The sequence below is a fragment of the Passer domesticus genome, chromosome 14 (assembly GCF_036417665.1).
Source record: "Passer domesticus isolate bPasDom1 chromosome 14, bPasDom1.hap1, whole genome shotgun sequence".
Lineage (NCBI taxonomy): Eukaryota > Metazoa > Chordata > Aves > Passeriformes > Passeridae > Passer > Passer domesticus.
In genome coordinates this window covers 13,897,955-13,917,935 of record NC_087487.1, presented here as the reverse complement: position 1 = coordinate 13,917,935, position 19,981 = coordinate 13,897,955, and the positions used below count along the sequence as shown (strand labels likewise).

The window sequence follows — 19,981 nt, the reverse complement described above, 5'->3', positions numbered from 1 at the left end:
CTACTGTTGAAAATTAATTTAGTTCATTTTGTGGGAAAGAGAAGCATTCACTGACAGGCACAAAACAGTTTGACCACAGACTGGAGTGTAGGCAGGAATTCACAGCAAAATATGCCCATTGTGTTTCTTGGCTGCATTACTGACCTGGTGTTTAATTCAGAGTGTGTCATTTTACTTTTCTTTATCCACAGTTTCGTTCTTTTTGTCTTGACTCTTTTTGTTGTTGGATTTTAAGCCATGGGAGTGGATTTGCAAATTTTGCTGTAGGTGTGAGCTCAGTGAAGTCCCCAACACAAGTCTTTACTCTCTAGAGATCTGCTTGCATGGTTGAGCATGCTTTGGGCTAATTTGATTTCATCAAGTTCATCTGAGAGCCTGGCAGGCACTGCTGGGATGTCACCCCAGGAGTTCAGTGCAGTCTGGAGCTGTGTGTCCCTTTCTTTGCAGTTCTCTGGGGAGAACGCTGAGCGGATGAAGAAAACGTACGGCAAATTCTGCGGGCATCACAACGAGGCTGTCAATTACTTCAAAGAGCTTTGCTCAAAGGAGAAGCGCTTTCAGGCATTTGTCAAGGTAGGACTTGGCAGGACAGGTGTAGCCAATGGAAAAAACATCTCCTTTCTGCACTCTGGGGGAGTGTTTTGCTGCAGTACTGAAATTTTCATCTTTGTTCCTTAGAAAAAAATGAGCAGCTCCCTGGTGAGGCGTCTTGGGATTCCTGAATGTATCTTGTTGGTAACACAGAGAATCACAAAGTACCCGGTCCTTTTACAAAGGATACTGCAGTACACCAAAGGTAGGGACCAGTTCCTCTGTTCTATGCACATAGTTGTTTGTCTAGTGTGAAGTTTTGACCCTTTACAGCCGAAGAAGATTTTCTTGCCAGCTAGTCCAGTCATTGTTGTCTCACATCACTGCAAAGAGATAACTCAATTCCACATTTCTCTTTAAGATTAGTTGTTTAGGTACCTTGATTTAGTTTTTAGAAGTCTATCTGTAGCTAATTATGGAGCAACATGCCTAGACTCCAAAGTCTCCCAGCTTGCTTTTTTTGATATTGGTTAAAATATGTAGTTGATTTGTATGTTTCATCTTTACTGTCTTACATGCAAAGTGTATTAGAATATTCTCCAGCCTCAACCATGTATATGTGAAAAGTTTTGTGAAACTCTCTTTAAGGAGGAAAAATGTCTCATTTAAGAACTAAAAAGTTATAATGTGGGAACTTGGGAGAAGAGGAAGGAAGGAAGTAAAAGTGGGAAGTTAGACTGCACAAAGTCAAATCGAGATATTTCTGTTTCTTTTTTAAAGAAAACGACGTGGAACATGAAGACTTGACTCAGTCATTAAACCTTGTTAAAGATGTGATTGCTGCAGTCAACAGCAAAGTCAGCAACTATGAAAAGAAAAAGCGTCTTGAGGAGATTTACAGCCGAACAGACAGCAAGTCCATCATGAGGATGAAGAGTGGTCAGATGTTTGCAAGAGAGGACTTGAGTCGTCGGAAACTCATCCGAGATGGGCCTGTTTCACTAAAAAGCTCAGGTGGCCGGTTAAAAGGTAAGACTCTCCTGCCTTCTGCTGTGGAAGGATGCAGCTCACCCTCTCTGGGTGTAGCATTAGTTCTCAGATTGGCGCCTCCACCCTTGATTTATTCTTCTGCTTTGATAGATTGTGACACCAGCTTTCTCCTGCTGTACCCCCACTCCCCATTGCATTTCCAACTACTTGTGTGTGTGTTCTGGGGAGAAAAAGAGAGCTGCTTTTCCTCCTGGTGACTCTGTGCCTGCTGTGGGCTCGGGTGGCAGTGACACCTCAGTGTGTCAGCCAAGGGGCAGAGTTGTTGTGGGATGCTCTGGGCCAGGAGGACACGATGAGGCTGCAGTTGCCCAGAGCATGGAGTCAGATCTCCATGCCTGTGCCACAGTTCCAGGAGTTGTGCTGGCTAAATCTAGAACCCAGCCTCAACTTTCTGGGCCTCTCCTTCCCTCCAAGGGCTGTGGCAGGTCTGCAGCAGTACCATCCCAGTTGCACTGGGATCCAGGGAGATGTCCCAGGTATTTGTTGCTCTTGAACCTCTTAAGCTGTTGACACAAACTGTTCAGAAGAGGCTCTAGTCTCCCTGCAGCTGCCTCTTGTTGGGTCAGTGTTTTCTTGAGTTGCTTTTTTTTCGTTATCAGGTGGAAGTAGTTTTTTTAAGGTGCTGTGCACTGAAGTTCTCCAGTGAGTTAAAAGCTAAATCTCCCAAGGAAACTTTCAGCTGATACCACGGTAGCAGTAAGAGCAGACAGAGCTGTGCCTCAGGCTTGGCAGGAAGGCTGGGCTTCCCTTCCTCCCTGCAGCATTAGCTGATTAAATTATGGTCTGTGGGCATGAATGGGGCCTGGGAGCCTGATGCCATGCTGTGCAGGGAGGTGGTGATAACGTGGAATTCCATATGGGGTATGATTTATTTTGAGGTTTTGGAAGCAGGAAGTTTACAGATGATTTTTAGGCACCCGAGACTGCTACCATCTTTAGATGGTGGATGAAGCAAGTTCTGCTGCTGTTGTGAAATCATGATAAGCACAGGCTCCATTTGCATTTCTCAGTCATAGAAATGCACAAACATGTCCATAGTGCAAACTCCCAGGGAAAGTAGGTCCTGCAGGCAGGCTGCAGACCCAGGGAGAGAGTAATTGTTCATATATTCAGATTATTTTGTGGTATTTGAAATGGAGCACCGAAAATTATAGGAAGAACTTTTTTTAGGGATTTTAGCATTTCCCTTCTTGCAAAGTGCATGGAGCAGAGAAAAAGGCAGTCATATGTCACCTTCTGCAAACCTCCCAGAGTCTGGATTTCATTTTGCAGCTTCGTTTAAAGTTTAGTGGTTCTTTTATCTGGAATGGATTCTGTCTTCCCAAGACAGACTGGAAGGATTTACCCATGGGATGATTTAAGTTTCTGGTTTGCTTCCTTTCTGTCACAAGATTTCCCAAGTACATTACACAAAACCTCTTTGTGCTGAGGGGTCTGGGTGGGGCGTTACACTTGGTAGTTGCTGTGCAACTTTATGATATGTTATTAGGAGACTTGGAAGGCTCTGTGTGTACTCTGGGAAAAGACTGATTTAAAATCCTCTGTTGGCCTGAGGTTGTGTTTCCTTCTCCTGTGAAAGAAAGCCAGGTCCTGTGTCTCACACAGGCTCCCCTCAGAGTTGTGTTTGTCTGAGAGCAGAATTACTGGTGGCTCCTGAAGTCAGTATTTCCTGGGAAAGAAACTGCAGCTGACAAATGTTGTTATTGCACGATAATTTACACCCTGCAAACCACTCATCAAGAGAACCATAAAATCCAAAACTTCCTGTGCAGATATTTTGCTTGAGGGCTGAAATATTGATTGTTTGAGAAAACAGAGCTTCTATTGAATAAATGCCTCTGGCTTTCACTGTTACACCATGTCTTAGCTGGTAGTGAGCATGTGGCTGGAGAGGAGCACCCCTGCTCTGATGGGTGAGAGCAAATCCTGCAGGATGCCCAGGTGCTGATGTGTCCTGTTTAATGCGAAGCTGGTTCAGAGCTAACGTGATCTGGCATCTCCAGGAACTGCCCTTGCTCCTCCTGCTGACTGGGAGGTTGATCTTGCTTTCAGGATTTGCAAAACCAACCCTGCTGCTCCCCAGCGCTCGTGTTATTGCAGATCTTTTCTGGGGTGGGTTGTGTGGTTGTACTGCACTGGTGTGCTTCTTCTTTTGCAGAAGTCCAGGCTGTTCTCCTCTCTGACATGCTCGTGTTCCTTCAGGAGAAGGACCAGAAGTATGTCTTCGCCTCACTGGTAAGGCTTCAGCCTTTTTTCCTCCTTACTTTTCTATGGGAGAGACCCGTGATGTTGTGTTGTGCAGCACAGCCAGCAATTGCCTGCTAAACAACTTAATTTTCTTGCTCAGAACATTTTTGTTTACTGAGCAGACTCCATTCTTTTTGATGGGAAAACATGTCTTCATGCCCCACCTCCCCTTCCTGCAGTGCCTTGGCACAGCTGATAATTGGCCTTGAAAACCTGCCTGTCACTGGAAACACTTGTGCTTTGCAATTTGTGCACACTGGAGCAGTGTCTGGGCTGGGAGGGGGTGAGGGGATAATGCAAACATTGTAAAAATGAACCTCAGCTGAAGGAAATGTCCAAATACACTGTGAGCTGCTGCAGGGGGCAGTGAGGTGAAATGCCAGGGCGGTAAATTCAACAGAACAGCTTGAAAATAAATGTCAGAGAAATATCTTTGTAATGTGTAGGAGCAAAAACATGAGGTTTGAGGGCAGGCCCCCAAAAAGGGCTGGGCACATTGACCTGCTAAAGAAAACCTGGTGCCTGGTGGAGTCTGCTGGGCTGTACCTTCCAGGCACGGTCTAGACTGGCTAAACCTTGTGACCTTTCCACTATTTGAGCATTTTGAAAGCTGATAATTTGTTATTCCAGTTCCACCAACCCTGTGCACGGGCTCAGTGCCCTACACTGGGGAAGTTGATTTGCATACAAGTCCTGCTAGTGAACCAGATCACCCCAGCTGTAGCATGTGGGACAATGCACAAAGGGGCTGACTCGTGTGCAGATGACACAGCAGCCTGGGGACATTGTAACCCAGCAGGCTGATGACACAGAGACCATAGCACACAGTGAACATCCCCTCAGACACGAGTTCTCACATAGCAGTCAGCTGTGAGTGTCTGAGAATAGCAGGGATTTTCTGGGATTTGGAAACAAGACTTTATCTTGGAGAGAGATGGTGAAGACACTGTGTGTGAAGCAGGCTAGCAAGCTGCACCAAGTGTAAGGAGCAGCTTATTAATGACAGGGAGAATGTGGTCAGTAGGAAAAGAGATCAGAGCAAAATACGGTACAGTTTACAAAACCACAAAGTCAATTTAAAATAAATTCTTTCTTGAAATGGAGTGAGGTAAAATTGCTTTTCCTACATAACTGTTGGAGGAAAGCAAACTTCTTTTTGACCCTATTTTTGACCGCATTAAAATGATTTTGTTATTTTAATTAGGCAGTATGTTCAGAAAATGTTTACAAACCTGAGAGATGTAGCACTGTGGTTTATTGAGACCTTTTCAATGCTAGTTTGAATCTGGGGCTAGCTCTGGTCCCCCTCCTCACCAATTTATTTCCATCTGAAGGACCAGAAATCCACTGTGATCTCTCTGAAGAAGCTGATTGTGCGAGAAGTGGCTCATGAAGAGAAGGGTTTGTTCCTGATCAGCATGGGCGGAAAGGATCCTGAAATGGTGGAGGTCCATGCCAGCTCCAAGGAAGAGCGCAACGGCTGGATACAGATCATTCAGGACACCATGCACACCATGTAAGACACTCAGCTGTTCTTGTGAGGCAGGGGGTGCACTGGGTGTGTTCCTGTAGTAATTGAGCCGTGTCTCCTGTCCAGGGATAGAGATGAAGATGAAGGAGTCCCTTGCGAGTCTGAGTTTGAAAAGAAATTGTCCGATGCGAAAGTGAAAGAACTGAAAGGTAAAGTCTGCCTGGAACAGAGCTGGGGAGCCACTGTGGAAAAATGTACGGGAGTTTCTGGGTTGGATTTTGTGGTGGAATTGTCACTTTTTTCAGTCCTGCATCCAGCAAATAACTGCAGTCCTAGTTTGCAGGTTGCCTTCCTTGCATTATTTATTTTCTGAGCCTGCTGTGCCAGATTGCCCAGGGCACTGTGGTGCTGCCAAGCCCAGCACATATTGTCGTGCTCCACTAGATGGGGCCAATATCTCAGGAATAGCTCAGGTTTCCTTGCCAAAGCTTTTATTTTGTCTTCATCCCTGTTTTCTGTTCACCCCCACAGAACAACTTCAGCAGAAGGATAAACAGATTCTGCTCTTGCTGGAGGAGAAGACCAAGATCTTCCAGGACATGGCAGACAGTTCTGTGCAGGAGGAGTTGCCAAGCTCCAGGCTGCTCTTCAGAGCCAACACAGAAGAGGCTCCAAAAGGAGAGGAAATCATGAAAACAGCAATAATTGAAGGTGAGTCAGTCACGTGACATGTAAATTATAGTAACCAACTATAATTGGTTACTATCAGTGAAGGTATCATTTCTCAAGCACCTCTTTTGCAGGGGACATCTTCTCTTTATCAGAATAACAAGATAAGGAGAAGCTGTTCCTCATGGTATTGTCTCAGGGACAGATCCTGAGGATCAGGAAAGGAAGCAGGTATTGAGGGGGTGTTGAAAGAGGGCAGGAAAGTCAGCACAAAGAAAACCATGCATTGAACCTGATTTGGGGTCAGGAACAGCATGGGATTTTATCCTTGGCTGAAATTTGGACCATCCAGGCTTCTGCTGTTCTTCAGTCTCAGCAAGATGTGAGAGTGGGGCTTGGGTTCTAGCAGGTGCTTTTGGTGCTTGCAAGGGACAAGCAGTTCTGTTGACAAAGGCAAGGGTAGGTGGAAACTCAGGCTGCTTTTCAGTATGATCTTTGGAGAGGCTAAAGTTATTAAATGCTGTTGTCAGAGAACATTGAGGTTGCCTGAAGGAAGAGAGGGAGGTGTAAGCTTTTTGCAGAGCCCCAAGACTTGGAGTTAGTGGTCAGACAGAGTGAGTTTTTGCAGGGGCAATGTGTACTGTTCACGTCACTGTCACAGAAACCTACATTCTTTGTACACCAAATAATTTCTGACCTGAGTACAGGCAGGGATGAAAATAGCTCAGAAACCTGAGGTGGGTTTTAACAAAGATATTGCTGCTTTTTATCAGTTGAACGGCTGCAGCACCTGGTGAGCAGGAGCCTGGGCACTGCCCTCGGACAGCAGGTCAGCAGTGCTGCCATGGATCAGGAGGGAGGAGTTGGCCCCATCTCACTCCCTAGAAGGGCAGAAACCTTTGGAGGATTTGACAGTCATCAGATGAACGCCTCCAAGGGTGAGTAGTTCTGTGTGTGCTCATCAGAATTTGTTAATAACGCACGTCATCGTATCCTCTTGCTTCAGAAGGACTTCAGCTGGTGGTTTGAGTTTCACAACTCCTCTCCAACAATAGGTGACAGATTAAAGCACAGATTAGGAAAAAAGCTTATGTACAGGTGGATTGATGGTAGCTGAGAACCTGTGGCTATACAAGGGTTAAACATCTGAACTCTTCACTCCTCTCTGTGCTCTCTCTAAGTAATACTTGCTATTTTACTTATGTGCTACTTGAAAGCATTTGGCTTCTCAATAAATTAGTTTCTTCATGTTATTATTGTAATATCTACAGGTCTGTTCTTTGTTCTTCACTTTTCTTCCCAGCAGGAGCCTGATGCTGTTGCATTTACAAATGGATGTGGATATTGCTGAATCAAACACCTTCTCCCCTGTCTCTGCTCTCTATGCATTTATGTTCCACCTACATCTGCATGTATTATTCCTCCAATTAAGTCTCTCCCAAAGAAGTGCGTGACTACTTATTTCAGCTGCATACTTGGCTGCTTCCCAATGCCCTCTTTCTTTGCTCTAGTCATCAGAAACTTCCCTGTCCTCAAATTCCTTTCTCTGTGGTCTTACTCACACTCCCAATACAACCAGTTTTGCTGTGCTAGTGTCTGTCTCAGCACTGGCATCGTTGGACCTCGTCTGACCTCCTGCATTAAAGGAGCAGTGTTAGCTCCAGACACTCAGACATGAGAACTATGTAGAGGCTTTCCCAGCTCTCCTGGAGAGCCCAAAGGCCTTGTCATCATGATGACAAATATGCTCACATTGGAGGGGTTTGTTGAGGGCTGTGCCTCTCTCTGTTGCAACGATGAATGGGACAACTTCGGGCTGATGCTGAAATCTAAGTTTTCTGTAGAAATGCCCTCTGATTCTAATTCCGTAGTTGTAGGATCTTGGGAGATTTTGGGAAAAGAGTGCAGGGCCTATTTGTTCTGCCCAGGAGGTATGAAACCTGGCATTCTCTCCAGTTCTTCTGTTCACAACCTGTGAAACCTCGGGCAAGGCTTATAACCTGACGCCCCTTCGTTCTCCCCTCCAGCAAAGCAGAAGGGAGGAGTTTCCTCCTGCAGAGAGGTGGAAGGTCCCAGGACGTGGCGCAGGAGAGCAGGTCTGTTAGGAGGACTTCAGGGTCAGCCTCTAACAGCAGAGCCAGCCTCGGGGGTGTGGGGAGGAGAGGGCCTTTACACCAGCTGTGGTGTTCTTCACGCTGCTGCAGATTCAGGTTTATGTAAAGTCTTCAAGAGTGGCAGAAGAAAAGTTGCCACTGCAGGTGTGGGTTTTCCCCATGGGCTGCATCTCAGCTGGCAGCAGGAGTACAAAGTCTTGGCAAGAGCTAGAGGATGGAAGGTCTGTGTGACTCCTTTTGAGTAGAAGGGCAGCACAGGGGGAGGGTCAGAGCCCTCCTGTCCCCACAGGTCAGCTCAGTCCTGCTCAGGAGCACTGATATGAGCCATCCAGGGGGAAGTTAGAAAGAGAAGCTCAGTGTCCCTATGAAGATCCAGGCATCTGATAGCTAAGGTTAATGATAAATTATTAGTGTAGAATTACACAGGGTGTTGCACAGCAGTATCTGACCCAGATGTAAATTAACTTGCACAAGAGAGGCATTGAAACTATACCTGCAATAATATACCCTGATATGATTCTGTTATCATCCTCCATCTGCTCTTATGCTGCCTCATGTCTTCTCAGCAAGTATTCTGTGGTAGTAGACAGCAGTGCAGGGGCTAGACAGAGCACCAGCTAATAGCTGAATTTATCAGCACGTTCTCTGAAACCAAAGTCAACCCTAATCTAAATTCACATCCACTTTTCCTGGTAGTGCTGACGTGTTCCGTATATTTAGGGCTCAAATTCATTTAGTTAAAATGTCAAGAGCTCTGTGTCCACTTTTGTGGAACATGTGAGTTTCCTGTATTAAATTCCTCAGACTTTAGCAAGTTCATCTCTGCCTTAAAATGTTGAATAACTGATGTCAATGCTGGCTTCTTCCTTTAGGTGGAGCGAAAGATGAAGGCGATGATGCTCAGGACCTTCGGAGAACAGAGTCAGACAGCATTTTAAAGAAGGTATGGCTTGATTTGTGCGTCTGCCATCACTGAATTCAGATTTCAGGAGTGACAGCTCTAGCCTTAAAAAAATGCCTGAAAAATTCTTAACAATTAGATACATCCTCATAAGTTAAAAATAAAATAAAATGTGAAATATGCACCCAAAACCACTGACTTGAAAACCACTGCAAATCAGTTGTAAACCCTAATGGCACAGGTTAGCTACCATCTGCCTGCAGATCAGACAAAGCATTTGTTTAATTTTGCATTGTTATTGAAATGCTAAGGTCAGCTACAACCTTGCAGCTTTTCTTTCTGGGGATCAATCCATCACATAACTGCAAAATAATACCTAATTAACATTTTATTCTATATGATTCTAAATGGCCTAAAAACATGCATGAATTCTCCCAAAATGGAAGGTGGAGGGAGTATTTAATGGATGTGTCATTAGTTCAGCTTCAGAAGACATTTGCTGTGATTTTTCATTGTCCTCATATTAAATTTGTGGTCTTGTCACAGGGTGGAAATGCTAATTTGATGTTCATGATGAAAAGGGATAAGGAGGTAAGAATTTATTCCATTGCTCAGCTGTTCTCTTCATTTAAGTGGCTAGAGAATTTGTCTCAATAGGTGATAATGTAGAAGAAAACACATTTAATTTGCTGAAGCATATCTAGACTTTTAAATACATTAAGCTGAACCCACTGTGTCATTTATTTGTTTAACCTTGGATGTTTAGACAGAGAATTCACTGATTGTCATCTGCTTGCCAGCAAGATGATACGTGCTGATTATAAGCAGCAAGGGTTAATTACCACCAGGATGCACAGGGCTGTATTTATCGTGCATCTGCAGACAGAGAGAGTTTAATTTTATGTTGCAGGTGCAGTGAATTGGGGCAATTAGATTTCTATTCTCCCTTTGAAACACATTCATAACTCCCAATTAGCATTAATGACAAAATGAGAAGCAGTTCTCTTAATACTGGCTATCACTCCACTACTGCAAATACTGAAGTGCTCTTTTTTCTTCTTGAAATTAATTGTAGGATATGAGAGATTCAGAGAAATTTTTAGCTAGACTAAATTTAGGAATAGGGCATAACTCCAAAGTAACTTGCTCTGTATTGATGCATGAGGTGTTTGCTTTTCTGTATTTCCAGAAGGCCTCCAAGAACACACCTTCTGCACTTGTGCTGCCTGCTGTAGTGCAGCTTTTCTGCCTGCTGGCAGTGGGTCTTGTATGGGTCAGCTGGGGGAGAAGGGTACAAATAGTCCACATCTATTTAAAGATTGCGGGGTTTTTTTCACCCCTTGAAATTTTTTTCCTGAATTTTTTAAGTGAACTTCTGGGCTTCATCTCAATTACTCAGCTTGTTCTTGAGCAAGCTGATGCTGTGGGAAATGGTTTGCAGAGTCAGCCCAGGACTTGCCATGAGCTCTGTGCCAGGAGGTGCCTCTGCAAATGTTCCTTCCCCTGCTGCAGTGACAGCTAGGGAAGGGAGGAGGGTGATGCCAGGCACTTCTGGGAGATGTTCAAGGGATCTGTTGGTGTACTGGTGACTGATGCAGTCATTGCAAGGGAAGAGTGAGGAAAAGCAGGGTGCAGAGGGATGGCTGTGCAGCTTGTCAGACCCACTAGTGAGACACAGAGGAAGAGAAGGTGCTGTCCACATACCCAGCACCCAGTGAGATCTAACAGCAACGCTTTTGTTTTCTCGCAGCAGGTCCTCCAAACCATTACCAGCCTCCATAAGCTGCTCACTGCTTTGCAGGTAGGCTTAGCCCTTCATCCTGCTCCCACACACTGCTTGCCTGAGCTCCCAGTCATGCTTTGCCCCTTGTCTCCCCTTGTGACACCCCATGGCTGGCTTGCAGGCTGTGGGAATGAGCTGCTGCCTAAGGGAACCAGTGCTGGCCTGAATTTGGGAAGCTGCTGGGGGAGCTGCTTTGCCAGCATGCTCTGGTAACCAGGCAGCACGGCTGGGCTGGGCTCAGAAGGGGTTCAGCACAGCACCCTGAGGATTTCAGGGATGGGGCTCTTCCCACGGAGTGGATGCTGCAGTGATCTGTCTCCTCTCTGCCAGGGCGTGGTGCTGCAGCAGGACACCTACATCGAGGACCAGAAGCTGGCTCTGAGCGAGAGGGCTCCGAGCCGGGGCTCATTCCGGCCCGCCTCGCTGCTGGAGCAGGAGAAGCAGCGCAACCTGGAGAAGCAGCGCCAGGAGCTGGCCAACCTGAAGAAGCAGCAGACACAGCACCAGGAGGAGAGGCGGAGGAGGGAGAAGGAGTGGGAAGTGCGGGAGAAGGAGCTGGCAGAGCACGAGGCCGAGCTGGCGCGGCGCGAGGAGCAGGTGCAGAGGCTGAGGCAGGAGCTGGAGCGCGAGCGGGAGGAGCTGCAGGTGAAGAAGGCGGCCTACCAGCTCGACCTGGAGAGGCTCCGCACGGCGCAGAAGCAGCTGGAGAGGGAGAAGGTGCAGCTGAAGCAGGACGTGGAGAGATTCGCTCAAATGCGGCAGGAGCCTGACCACAACCAGGTAAATGACGTCGACAGTCAGGCTCCTAGGGAAGCTGATCCCTGCAGGGAGCTCCCAGCCAGCTCCTGGGTGAACTGCGTGCTCCTCACAGCTGCCAGACTTGTGGGCACTGCTGTTTAAAACTGGCTCTTCCCTTGCATACGATGTGCAGTGCTGCAGTTTTTGTACCTCTGGAGCTGCTGAGGCATTGCCACTATTGGTGCTTCATGGTGTATTGGGGGTGCCTGGCCAGTGAGCTCTGCCCACTTCCCTGTCTGTGTGTTGGGTCCCCAGCTCTGCTGGAAGAGGCTTCTGGTGTCTGATTGCTCACAACCACAAAGGAAAACTCACACACAGATCCTGGTTTGGGCATTTTTCAGCAAGCTAAGGTTTATTCATTTACAACTGTGCAGTAGTCTGACTGAGGAGAGCCAGCACCACTGGCAAAACACGGACTGAATTTAATCCTTAAACCTGTTGATCATTTGTCCGTTTGTAACTCCCTAATTCTGACTATAATTTGCTTAGAGCTGTAGCAGAATTAGTTTATAAGTGTTGGATTGCAGAATGGGAATGATTTTCGATGCCTGAACGGCCTAATCATGGATCTGAGCTGTGAGCTCTGAAAAGCTCATCACCAAAGGAGGTTCCTTCCCACCTGGCTCCTGATCAAGCCAGAAGTTTTCCAAGCAGCCAGTGAAGCTGTTCCAGCTCCAAGCACTTTCAAACAAGGGGCATGGGTGCTGTGGGAGAAGCTGAGAGGTAAAATGCCTGCAAGGCCTAAGAGATTTAGGAGAAGGAAGCACCTTCTCAAAGCAGGTATCTGACTGGCATTGCAGAGCTATTAATAGAGTGTTCAGTCAAGCTTTGTTGGGCTTGTTTTGATCTTCCCTTTGAATGTGCAAGCTCAATTACATCCTGAGACAGCCGTTAGGAAAAAAAAATCAGGAAAAATGCTTTTGCTTTCATCTCTTGCTTGGGAAGGCTTCCTTTGACACATGGTGCTCCTGTGCCGTGTGCTGGCGTTCCCTTCCCAGAGAGGCACGCTGCTCCTTGGCCTGCTGCCACCATCTGTGTCTACAAACGATGCAGGGTGAGTCTTGCTATTGAGATCTTAGAGAATATTTGCCCCTGGCTTGTTGATACATAGCAGAGTACATGTAGGAGCAAAAGATAGTCGAGTGTTACTCTTTTTGTGCCTCATATTTTCATCTTGAACAGAGAGGGCTTTTCTCTCTTTACTTTGCCTGGATGGGGATGACATTTTACCTGGTGAATGGGCTGGATGTTCACAAGAACCCCTGTGAGTGGTTTGGGACATTCCTTTTCTATCCATGTTCTCTGCTAGCCTCTTTAATGAAACACTTTTCCTTTCTAGGTTTCAAATCTACATGAGAAACTTGCAAGAGTCTCCTCCCAGTCCAGCACTGACGAATCCTCCATGCAGAAGAACCCTTCCCTTCCTAAACAAGGGCACTTTGATGCAGAACTGTCTGTCTCCCCCAAAAGGAACAGTCTTTCAAGGACACACAAAGAGAAAAGCACTTTCCATTTGCTTAGCACAACAAACCAGACTAACAAGGCAGCTGAGGAACAGACCCAGATGCCTACTCGCCTCTTCAGTTTAGCCAAACCAAAGGAGAAGAAGGAAAAGAAGAAAAAGGGCAGGGGACATCGCTCCCAGCAGTCTGGTGAGTGTCAGGAGAGCTCATAGGTGTTTTTTCAGGGTTGGTAAGCTGGCTGTTTTCCTTCAGCCAGCAAACTTGTGGAAGCCACAAAATCTGGCTTGAAATGAGGATTGTGACACTAGGATGGGGAAGAGCAGTTGTGCTGAGTGGACTTGAAGTGATCTTCTGTGGGTGTTTCTGCCTGTTCTGCAGCCCCTGGGGTTGTCAGAGGGACACACATTCTTCTCATTGTTTCTTCCCATCCCATCCCATCCTGAGCAGCCTCCATGGGCTGGATTCTCTGCTTTGAGGAGGAGAATACTCTGCTTCAGTGTCAGTGCTTTCAGAAGGAGCTGCTGCTGGGATGCTCCTGGCTCTTGCAGCTCCTGAGGCACTGATGTCTGCTTTAGCTCTGTGGCAGTTTGGAAGTGATACCCACAAGCCTTCTGTTGGCCTCTCCCCTCAAGCTGGTCTGTTTTGTCTCTTGATCTGAAACAAAAACATACAGGTTTTTTTTTTTTTTTGGTCTGGTAGTTTTGCATCCCCTTAGGACTCAGAGCTGCAGCTCAAACCTCTGACCCACATGAAATTTGATCACATGCCTTCGGATGACCAGTTCCATTCATGCTAGCCCACTGATCTTTTCCAGCTTGTGCACAGGAAATCTCACCCATTACAAGGCGTAATTTCATGGTAGCTCATCAGGGAACTGAACATCTTTTAAAGGGCCTGGTGGATTTGGCAGACAGGGGGGTTTCTGTGCACACAGAGCCCCGCTCTGCCTGCTGTGTCCCTGTGTTCCCATAGTGATTCCCACGTGCTGTTTTTTGGTGCTGCAGATTCTCACTCGTCAGAAGCGCCTCCAGAGGGTGAGGAGATCTTCTGCTGAGCATGGACTGTTCCAGTGGTCACTCGTGGCATTGGCACCATGGACATCTCCCTGCCTGTGACGCAGCACACGGCTGGTGCCCGCGCTGGACGAGCATCTGGAGGTTTTAAATAAAAAAAGTTCTGAAGTCTGCTAAGTGGTGGATAAGGATCTCTCTCCTGTGGTTTTAGGTGAATTCTCCCTGCAGAGGCTTTGCCTGCACGGCACACAGGACCATCTCCCTGTGCAAACCTGGGGTCAAATGGATTGGGGTAGATGTTGTCTGTCTCTTCTCACTGCTAAAGGATGAGAGAACATAGCCTTAAGGGGTCTGTGCCTTCAAATTCCCCTTTCCTGGGGAAAAGAACCAAAACCAAGCATTTAGCAAAAGATTAGGACTCTACAAATGGTGCGAACACACTGGCATATATAGATATACTGTATATGTATATATATATGTATCTATGTATCCACTGGGATATGCTTACACTCCCTACAGCCAAGGTCCATCCGTGGGGATAGATGATACCTGAGGACATTCAGGGAGTGTGTAGATATTAAATATCTTGCCCTTACTGCTCCGACTGTAACACAGTGACCTGCACACCCCTTTTGTGCTCATGGGATAGGGGCTGTTTGGTTTCAGAAGGGTACATTACACCAGGAAGCAGTAACAGCATTCTGAAGCAACAACTCAGAGGATAAAAATTAAAATTTTAAATCATTCTAAACAATTTCTGTGGGGAAGAGGAATCAAATGTCAAACTGTTTTTAGAGTCAGGCAGAACATTACTGGGTAGATTTAAAATGATGCAGAAAAAGAATTTTGGTAGGCTGGTAAAGCAATCCCAGGGAGCCAGAAGAGACTGTTCAAATGGAAATAACAGTAAGCAACATTTTTTTAACACAATCTCTTTGAGCTCCAGCTTACTCCCTCCCATTCCCGAAGTAAAGATTATGTTTTTGCCAGAATAGAGCTCTCCAGTTGCATTTGACATCCCTGTACAAGCCTAATGACTGAGTGGGGGGACTGTCTAAAAATCTGCTTTTAGGGATCTTTGTTCTGTTCTTTGTGGGTTTTTTAGCCTGTTTTTTGTGGACCTGTTGGGCTTCTGTTTCTCTGGATTTTCTCACTTGCCCTGCTGGTTTCTGAGGCACAGTGAGAGCAGCAGTGTCCAGGCAGGTCAGTGAGATGGGGCAGGCTCCAAGGAGATGGCTCCTGTCCCTATGGCTGTGCAATACCGGGCACTTAGGAACCTTTTTTGGGGAGAAAAAGGTTCTGATGGACAACCCCCCTGTCTGGGGGGCAGCGTGGTGTGTCCCCATGGCTCTGGGGTGGAGTGTCTGTGCAGAACAGGAAGGTCCAAGGGCAGCTCTTGCTGTGCCAGCTCTCGGGTGTCTGTGCAGTTGTGGAATGCAGGCGTGTGTTCACTGGGGGAGGAGAAATGCAACAAGACATACTTTTCTCAAAAATCACCTTTCTTCCAAACCCTGTCAGGAGAATTACCCAAGTGGATTTGTAAATGGTTACCAGCTTCAAAAGAGGTCAAGGTTTTGCTCAAGAGTTTGAAGCTGTCGGGTACATTTCCTTTCCTACCAGTTTTTTTTCCTTTGAAATAACAAATCATTTCTCTTCTTGTACTATTGTTTTATTTCAGTTTGCTCTCAGGCTTGTCATGAGCTGGTGACCCACAGCAATTTTCAGAGTTAGTGCTGATAAATATCAGCAGCATTGATGGTGAGGTGGATGCTTGGGCTGGGCTGTCTTCGTGCAGGAACCCTGCTTGTTTGGAAGCTCTCTACACTATTAAAAGTCAAAAGAAAAAGAGAAAAAAAAAACAGAAAGGAAAAGGGTTGAGATTTATTTTTGGTTTTTTAAATATTATTTGGTGCTTGTTCTTAATTGCAAGCAGGGCTTGCAAAAATATTTATCTTTCATTTTATCTGAAAGAGTTTTTTAAAAAAGTTTACTTCGTTTTATTTTTTTATTTCTTTTTACTTTTGCTTTTGTTTGGGGAATAGTTTGAGGGGTTTTTTTCCTCTTTCCCCCTCTTTATTTTTTTTGTTTGTTTATTTGTTTTGTTTTCTTACCAAAAGATTGGTAAACCAAATGTTCTCATCTCCCTGTTTCCTACAAACCATGGGGTTGGGCAGTGCTGCTTTGCAGCTCATTCCATGCCTAAAGTCACACGATTTCAGCTGAGAGCTTTCTTCAAGGCAGAGCATCTTCAGGCCAAAAAAAGTCTGGAAAAAGACACAATGACTTCAGACAAGGCTCCTCCTGTCAATTAGTTTTATTGTTTAAACATTTTAGTTAGGTTTTCTCATTCCCTTTGGAGGCAAAGGAAGAAGCAAAGCATGGAGTGCCTTGCAGTGATGTGAGGGTCCAGTTGCTCTCCAGGACCCGAGGGGAGCTGAAGGAGGCACGTGCTGGTGCTGTGGAGTTACCTTTTCCATAAGAAAACCACCAGCTTCAGAAAGTACCTTCTGCCCTGCTGTTTATACATCTGCAAACACGAATGGGCCAAGCTGGAATTTCTGGAAACCAAAGCAGTGTGTGCCTCATGTACTGTTGTGTGAGCAGAGATCAGGGCACTGGTACATCTGAGTTCCCTCAGTCTGGAACAGCCTTCACCACTATGAACTTTTTATTTTATCCCACTGTCTTTGCCCCAGTCCCAGCACATGCTATATTCACATCACAGCAGTGTCCCATGGCTCTGAGAAGGGCACCAAAAGGCAGGTGAGTGACCCAGGGCAGCAGGATTGAGCCTGCCTGGCTTCACCATCTCTCCTGACTGTGCAAATCAAAAAGAGCACTCAGTGCCTGAAGTGCAAATACTATTGCCTAGTGATCTCCCAAGGTCCCTGTGGTTCCTTGACAGAAACCACAGGTGTGAGTCAGAAATACACTGACCAGAAATCCTGTGTACCAAACAGTTTGTGTCTTAAATTCGGGTGGACAGACCTTTGTCCCTGGAGGATGTCTGTTACTGTATGATTCACTTTTTTGGAATGGAGCCTCTCCTCCCACACTGCTTCCTCCTTCTTTCACCTTTAGGAAGGTAAGGGCTTGTTTTTATCTCTTTAGCCTTTTATTTTTCCCATCACAGGTTTTCTTTGGCTTGGCATAGGTTCCCAAAGTCTGAGTCCTGCTCTGATCCCTGAAGGTTGTCTAGCATTGTCTGCTAGAGTATTGTCCCAGCTTGACAGCACCAAAACCTTTCCTCTTCCTGGTCTTAAAATTGCATTTGCTCCAGTTCCATGCCTGGCATCCATCCTGCAGTTGTTGAAAGCATTTTATTTCTTCACCCCAGCCTGCTGCTAGTTCCCAGAGCCAGTCCCTCAATCCCATTTGGAGCACCCAGACCACCCTGTTGTGCGTGGAGTTCCTGGGACTCAGAGTAGGTCAAAAGCATCTGTTTGAAGCCTGTGTTGCTGGAGGAGAAGAGAATCCTACAAGGGCTCTTGGAGCTGTTTGTGCTGGTGTTTCTTGGAGGGCAGAAATAAGATTTGATTTTCTTGGGCTTTTCTTGGCCTGGTCTTTGCCACTGCCCAACAGGAGGCGTTTCAGTGTTCAGGAAAAGTGAGAGTGTGGGTTCAGATGGGTACAGAAGGATACCCAGCAGCAGAGAGTAGCTGTAGCAAAGGGTGGGAGACTCGATGGGGCTGTGTGGGGTTGGCCTTAGATTCTTTTAAATCAAGTGATCACCTCAGCACATAACTTGATGTCAGTTTGATGCCATAAAGCACTTTAAATGGAACTGGTCTTGCCCCTTTTAATTATGGTTATTTGGAGACAATCAGTTTTTGCCATTGCTCCCCCCCTCTGTATCCCCAGCAAAATCAGAGCTTCAAGTAGGCGTGTTCCTGGTTTGGTTTGGTTTGGCTTTTCCCCGGGAGGGGAGGAAGGGCCAAGCCTTTTGTATTCTTTTTAGACCAAAGTGGGTGTGAATCTGTCTAATCTACAGTCCCACTGCAGATAGGTTAAGTGGCAGGACAAGAGAACTGGCTTCTGTTGGCTCAGGTACATCCCCCAGGAGAGCCCATGTCAGCTTCACCATCACCTTCCTCGTGGCAGGTAGGGAAGCAGCCCTCCCAGTGGTTTTCCCTCCTTTTCCTTTTCTTTGGAGAAACTTAGTGAAGGAGATGTGAGGAGATGCATCCAAATACATGAGGCCCTTTCCCTGCACCAAGGTGTTTGCTGTCCAGGCCACTGTTCACCTCCCAGTGCCCTCCCCAGGACAGGAGCTGTCATCCCCACTGAGGGTGGACTCTGTCCTCTGGAGGTGTGGCAGCACAGTGATGCCATCAGCTTGTGTGGATTTGCATCCAGAGAGTCCAATCACCTTTGCACCTTCCTGGAGTCACTAGGAGACATCACAGCTGTTGCTGAAACACCCAGTTCCAGTCCTTCCACATGCCACCTAGTCAGGAGAGATTCTTCAGGTGCCAAATCCCAAGGAAGCTGTCTAGGATGTCTATGGCATGGAGCAAGGGAGGATTGGGCAGGAGACACAGGAGAGTATCTGCTAAAATCCCACAAAACATTCCTTGTTAACCAGAACTCTGGAAAATATTGTGCCTGCTGGCCAGGTTTGGGAATTTATCATGATTTAGGGCATCCTTTCAAATAAAAAGCCTCCCCTGTTGCTCATAACTCTTGCTTCATTTGTCAGAAGGGGCAGCAATCCACAATTCTCCATTGGTGATACAGCTAACTTTTAAATATAGGCGAGCTGAACTGGCCAAATCTCCTACACCTTGTGCTCTTCAGTCATGAGAAGTGTAACACCAGCTCCTTTCACATCTGCATTTCCAGGGGTCTGTGCCCTTTCCTTCCACATGCATTTCACTGACACTGATGCTTTGCCCAAATATAGTTCAGCTTCCATTGCTGGGGGGAGGGGGGAACAGGATAACACTCACTGCTTTGCATACAGCTGTGAGCTTTGTATGTATTTAAGCTGTCTATAGGTATCCATCCTTTCCATGCTCTAAAATAATGCTACTATTTTCTTTATCAATATTAAACACTGACTGAAAAAAAAAAGAAATAAAAATCTGTGTCCGGTTCAGTTCGCCTATGGTTAAAGTTTAGCCTGATGTTTATTTTGTACTAATATGGAATGCACTTGAGTAATTCCCAGAACATTGAGGTGTATTATAATAACCTGATATACGTCTGGTTTTGGTTTGTTTCTTACTTAAAAAAAAAAAAAAAAGCTTTGCATTTTCATGCTGAACCCATAAAGAAAAAAAGCTGGGAAAAAAGATTTTTAAAGAAGAGGATCAAACCTAATTGCTGTATGTTAATTTGTAATTATGTAAAAAGTGAGCAGGTTATTGACTGTACAATTCTTCAGTTTTTCTGTAACTTGCCAGATCCATAAGGGTTTATAACAAGCTTTTATTTATCTTCCTTTTTAGTTATCAGTATCAACCTCTTGTAAAGTTTTTCTTCCTCTAAATAAATTTGATTTTAAATCTGCGTTTTCTGCCTGATTTATTCCCACACCTCTGGTATTTTTGCCAATGACTTTTTTGCACCAAGGCTGCATGAAGAGCCCTAACCTCAACCTGTAATCAAATGTTTGCATTGCCTTTATCCTCCCCATTCCAGTTTGAACCCACTGGACTCTTTTAACTTATTTTCCTCCTCTTACAAGATTTGTGTTTTACTGAAGGACAGATGGCTGTGTGATATTCCTTAGGTTTTCTTCCCCCCCAACACACAGGGCTTCTCATTCTTGTACAAGGGGAAGTGGCACAGAGTTCCTGTAAGCCCCTAACACAGCTCAGTGTCTTTGACAAATCCCAGACACTGAGGGGTTTGGTTCTTTTGGCTTAGAGAACCAGAGATGCTGCATCTCATCCCAGGACAGGGTCCACAATGTTGTGTGGCTTAGGTGTTCCCTTGT

The 19,981-nt window shown here is 45.9% G+C and overlaps 1 protein-coding gene across 8 annotated transcripts in view; it reads left to right on the top strand.

The window, feature by feature from the left end:
• Positions 1-19,551, top strand: part of AKAP13 (A-kinase anchoring protein 13) — a 203,814-nt gene extending 184,263 nt beyond the window's left edge. For all 8 annotated transcript variants that reach the window (XM_064389510.1, XM_064389509.1, XM_064389508.1 and 5 more), the window contains 14 exons: positions 448-573; positions 679-796; positions 1,312-1,560; positions 3,740-3,816; positions 5,163-5,344; positions 5,426-5,508; positions 5,831-6,010; positions 6,742-6,906; positions 8,955-9,025; positions 9,530-9,574; positions 10,734-10,784; positions 11,097-11,546; positions 12,904-13,216; positions 14,032-19,551. In XM_064389510.1, the coding sequence (XP_064245580.1) occupies positions 448-573; positions 679-796; positions 1,312-1,560; positions 3,740-3,816; positions 5,163-5,344; positions 5,426-5,508; positions 5,831-6,010; positions 6,742-6,906; positions 8,955-9,025; positions 9,530-9,574; positions 10,734-10,784; positions 11,097-11,546; positions 12,904-13,216; positions 14,032-14,081 (2,160 nt within the window). In that variant the 3' untranslated portion in view covers positions 14,082-19,551. The remainder of the gene's footprint in view (positions 1-447; positions 574-678; positions 797-1,311; positions 1,561-3,739; positions 3,817-5,162; positions 5,345-5,425; positions 5,509-5,830; positions 6,011-6,741; positions 6,907-8,954; positions 9,026-9,529; positions 9,575-10,733; positions 10,785-11,096; positions 11,547-12,903; positions 13,217-14,031) is intronic.
• Positions 19,552-19,981: the final 430 nt, after the last annotated feature.